General features: G+C 35.0%; 1 protein-coding gene across 7 annotated transcripts in view; it reads right to left on the bottom strand.

Moving 5' to 3' along the window:
• The window catches only part of PIAS2 (protein inhibitor of activated STAT, 2), a 54874-nt gene that overhangs the window by 7132 nt on the left and 42982 nt on the right, over positions 1–4760 (bottom strand). For 6 of the 7 annotated variants that reach the window (XM_014539266.1, XM_014539271.1, XM_014539269.1 and 3 more), the window contains one exon: positions 3447–3586. In XM_014539266.1, coding sequence (XP_014394752.1) covers positions 3447–3586 — 140 coding nt within the window. Of the gene's footprint in view, positions 1–1420; positions 1525–3446; positions 3587–4760 lie in introns of those variants that run through there. The other variant, XM_014539268.1, reaches the window with a different exon arrangement.

Below are 4760 nucleotides of genomic sequence, written 5' to 3'. Positions count from 1 at the left end.
TGCAGGCCTGGTCACCCCTAACTGCCCTCCCCTGCCAGCCATCTTGTGTCCACATGGGGGTAGCCATCTTGTGTTGAAGTGATGGTCAATTTGCATATTGCTCTTTTATTAGATAGGATTTTATATGTTTAATTACTTTTAATGTTTTTTTAATCACTCAGTCCACTTGAATAACAAACACTTTTAAAAAGCTAAGAAAGCACTGCTATCTCTGTTGGAATATTTGTATTGAAGCCAATCACCCAAAAATGCTCATTTTCTAAATGTTTAGTCCCATTTCATAACTTCAATTTAAATAAACACACAGACTTGTAATTTTCAGACTTTTTTTTACAGCTCCAGAACTGAAGGCTGTCCACTGAGGTGTAGAGACTTCCTATTATCATTATTTCAGCTCTTAGATATATTGTAATTCTTTACTGTTTCATGTGATTTAAGAGATTCACTTAATCTATATCTTTTGACACCTCATCCACGGATCAATGAATATGGTGACTTATATAATGCACTAGAGGCCCAATGCACGAAATTCGTGCAAGACCCTTGGCCCTGGCCCCTGCCCGCCGCCGCAGCCGGGGGCCTCTGCCTCAGCCCCCTGCAACCTCCCCACCCCCGCTGAGGCTTTGTCCACAAGGAAAGACGTCCAGAAGGATGTCCAATCTAATTAGCATATTATGATTTTATTATTATAGATAGTAAAATACCCACACATTTTTCTAAGCTCTTAGTTGAAATTCTAGGCTGTCTCCCCAGCATTATACAGATGCTGTCTATACAAAATCCAATAATGTTCTAATGTAAATATTTCTCCGTGAAACCATTTTTTCTAAAACACCATCTCTAAAATTTGATATAGTATTTCAGATGTTATTCCTTCCAATAAACTGCATTATCAAAGTCTTGCATTTTATATTTTAAGTAGACTATTAAAACTCATATGAAATAGTTGAAGTTTCATAAATAGTGATTGTTACTTCCTTATTTTATAAATTTAGCAAAATGCTGTTTTCTTATTTCACCATAACTTTCAATTGAAACAATAGGTTATATTAATATATATTTATGCCCTCCTAAGTATTTCAAGGTTGAAAATGTGCTCAATTATTTTTAACTAAAAAGCAGGTTAAAAATTCTCATGGTACATTCTAAATGTTTGTTCTATTAACGGTTAAAATTGTTGCTTTTAGATTTTAAATGTGTCTTTATGTGAAACTGACTCTACATGTCTTACTAAGAATAACATCTTCCTTACTTGAGCCATGAACTTTAACCAAACATGGTTGCTACATGATTAAATATGTAAATGTTTAGCACTTCCAAATTTTAATGACACAACTTTTGAGCACCATTCACACCTGACAATATGTCACTAGTAATAAGGCAGTCATATTTTTTCTTGAAATAATCAAGCTGTTTTCCATTCCATAAATACAAATTATGTTTTATTTTGAATTCACTGTTGCACAGTATCAGAAGATGTTCCAAGCTGCAGTTCATTATTAATATCATTTCTTCTTTGTTCCCCTGCAGATTCAGAAGATTCATGTTTACGATGTTTAAAAAGAATGTTAAGAAATGTATTAAAATGTTATCTCTATTCTTGGTGTTCTATTTAATATTTTATTATAAATTATTAAATTTATAAATATCAACTCTGTATAGTATGACTAATTACATAAAATTTATGCACAAAAATAAAAGCAAAGTAACTACTAATTACAAAAGAGCATACTAACAATAAAACCAAAGTAAAAACTAAGCTATTTAGATGTAGTGATTGCTACATGATTCACAGATGATGATAAAACTGTTAATTCTTGTAAAGTACAATAGACCCTATTCTATTCAGTTTATCAACTTGTAAAAAGCATTTCAACATTTTAATAACCAGTATTACCATATTGGTTTATATTGGCCTGAATATTAGTCTTAGTTCCTTAATACCAGGCTTGAAGTGTATTTTATGAAATATACAGTTAACATATTTTACTGCATTTTTCTCAAATCTGCACATTTTATAAAATAGTCTCAATTTATACCCAAATTTTGAAAAACTGTAAATTCTCTAAAGTTAAAAATTCATTCAGAATCACATAATTTGAAAACAGAGCAAGTGATTTGTAAATTGTGTCTATTCTACTGCTAAATGGCCAGAATCACTTTAGTAAATGAAATTTTATCATCTTTTTTCCAGATCAATTTTTAATTCAAAGTCTTTAGGAAACAAATCCTTAAAAAATGTTTGTTTATAACATATACTAAGATGACATGTGGACACTCTTCAACTTCACTTAAATCTAGCCAAAGTTAGAGCAAAGCATAGCAATTAGAAATTAAGACTCTCTGAATGTATTTCTTATGGACCATGAAACCTCACCTATACCTTAGCATCGAGCTTTGGATACAAAAAATACTTTATAACTGGTCATGGCTGGGTTTGCAAACAATTTTTTAAAATACCAATTCCCAAAGTACACATGGACTAAACGTATTTAAAAACCAATTCCCAAAGTACTAAACATATTTAAGAAAAGGTATTTACAATTTTTTTGATGGATAGTATTTCTAGTCTATTCTTTTCCATTAAATTGTATTTGAATTGGCCAGATAACAAAACCATCAACTGTTTCAAACAACACAAATTTTGTCCAATAGAATATATATTGTTCTTACAATAAAGACCTCCCTAAGAGTGTCAAAATTAACTTCAGAAATCTGGTGGGGAAAATTAATTAATTGGAAGAGGGAATTGTATTCCACTAAAAGCACCCTTTAGAAAGAAGGGAAGTCATGAATATTAAGAGATACTGGTTCTAACTTGCTCACATTTGATAGATCAAAAATGTCTGTAAAAACACTGGCTATACAGAGAGGGGAGAAGGGCAGAGTTTAAATGTATAATACGGCCTTGGTTGCACAGGTCTTGGTACTAAGGTAATTCAAATAACCTTGAATGTTTAAATGTTGAGTATATATATAAAATATGTCTTCAGATATTAAGTAGTGCTCTAGGGAGACAGCTGGTAGATCCTATTTTTACGGGGGAAAATCACAAGGTAAAGCTGTTGGCAACACCCCAAGTTGTGATGGACTACCAAGAAGAGTATGAGAAAATACTCTCTCCCTAACCTATAAGCTTGCATAATAAATAAGCTAAGGAAAACCTCTGAGTACAAATCTTCTCTGAAGGAAAATAAAATCTATAAACATTTCCTACTATCCTACTGTCTTTCCTATTATTAGGAATCTATAGATTGCTCTGTAGTTAAAATGATAGGAAATGAATATGATATATTAAAACAGACATTACCTTTATATGAAGTTTTCAAATTTCCTTAGCATTTCTATTTACATTTTTAAAACTCTATTTGCTCCACAGGTTAAGATTAAAAATAAATGATAAGACTTAGTAAGAAACAAACAAACAAAAATAAATCTTCACATACCTGGCAAATCTGATGACATGGTTGATATTGGCGTGTGGTGGAATGGTACTGAGTAGTCTGTTAATGAAGGCGGAATAGCAGCAGGATCAACCGAAGTCACACTGGGCACCCTTACAGAAGACGGCTGATACATGAGAACCCTGTTTTAAATAGCATGGGAAATTACAAACAATCTGGCTGTTAGTTCACAGGACAGAAGGGCTGTACTACTGCACATTCTCAGTTGTAAATTCACTAAGTTTCAGCACGACTATATGGCAGCTACTCACTACACAGCACTACACTCTACTCTCCTCTTTCATTAACAGTCTACATTTTAACATGCATGTATATGGCTCTCAGCAGCTGTGATATAAGAGCAAGTCAACATTAAAACATAATGTACAGTGCTGGAGTAATACATAAAATGTTCATTCACAAGTAGAAATATACTTTGCATATGCTTTTATTAATGTAGGTAACACATGTGGATATTAGTAGTCTTATCTATAAAAAAAGAATATACCCTAAGAATGCCGAAACACTAATTCGAAAGAATATACTAGCATGCACCCCTATGTTCGTAGCAGTATTATTCACAAACCCAAGATCTGGAAACAGCTCAAATGCCCATCAGTAGATGACTGGTCAAAAAAGCTGTGATACATTTATACAATGAATATTACTCAGCCGTAAAGAAAAAAAGAGAGAGAGAAACCAAGATAGCGGCATAGGTAAACACCGGAAATTGCTGCCTCCCACAACAACTACAAAAATACAACTAAAAGACAGAACGGACATCATCCAGAACTACAGGAAGGCTGGCTGAGTGGAAATTCTACAACTAGAAGGAAAGAGAAAAGCACACTGAGACTCAGAGGAGGTGCGGAAGTAAAGTGCAGAGGTACGGAGGCGCACGAAGCAAGGGCTAGCAACTGAGGACGTGGCTGTCTTTTTGAATCGGGAGGGAGTCACAATCCCCCGACTGTTCTGAACTCCAGTTCCAGCAAGTCTCTAGGAACCCAGACTCATACGGGGAGAAACTGGACTGTCTGGCAGCTGGCAGAACTCGGAACTCCAGGGCGGCTTTCTCTCAGAGGTGCTTGCAGTGATTACCGGGACACTGAGACTCGGGGCCTCTTAGGGTAGGACTAAGGATCAGCCATAGCAGTTTGCTCCACCCTGTTGATTCCCTGAGACCCTACCCCACCCAAGCTGAGGCAGAGGCTTTTGCATATGAATGCCCTGGCCCTTTGCAATCTGAAAATTACCTAACAAACTGCAGCTGGGCCAGACAGACCCAGAACTTCCAAGAGAAGGCCCAAGGCCCCACAG

Source organism: Myotis brandtii, unplaced genomic scaffold (assembly GCF_000412655.1).
Source record: "Myotis brandtii unplaced genomic scaffold, ASM41265v1 scaffold212, whole genome shotgun sequence".
NCBI classification, from domain to species: Eukaryota; Metazoa; Chordata; class Mammalia; order Chiroptera; family Vespertilionidae; genus Myotis; species Myotis brandtii.
This window is presented reverse-complemented; position numbering and strand designations above follow the sequence as displayed.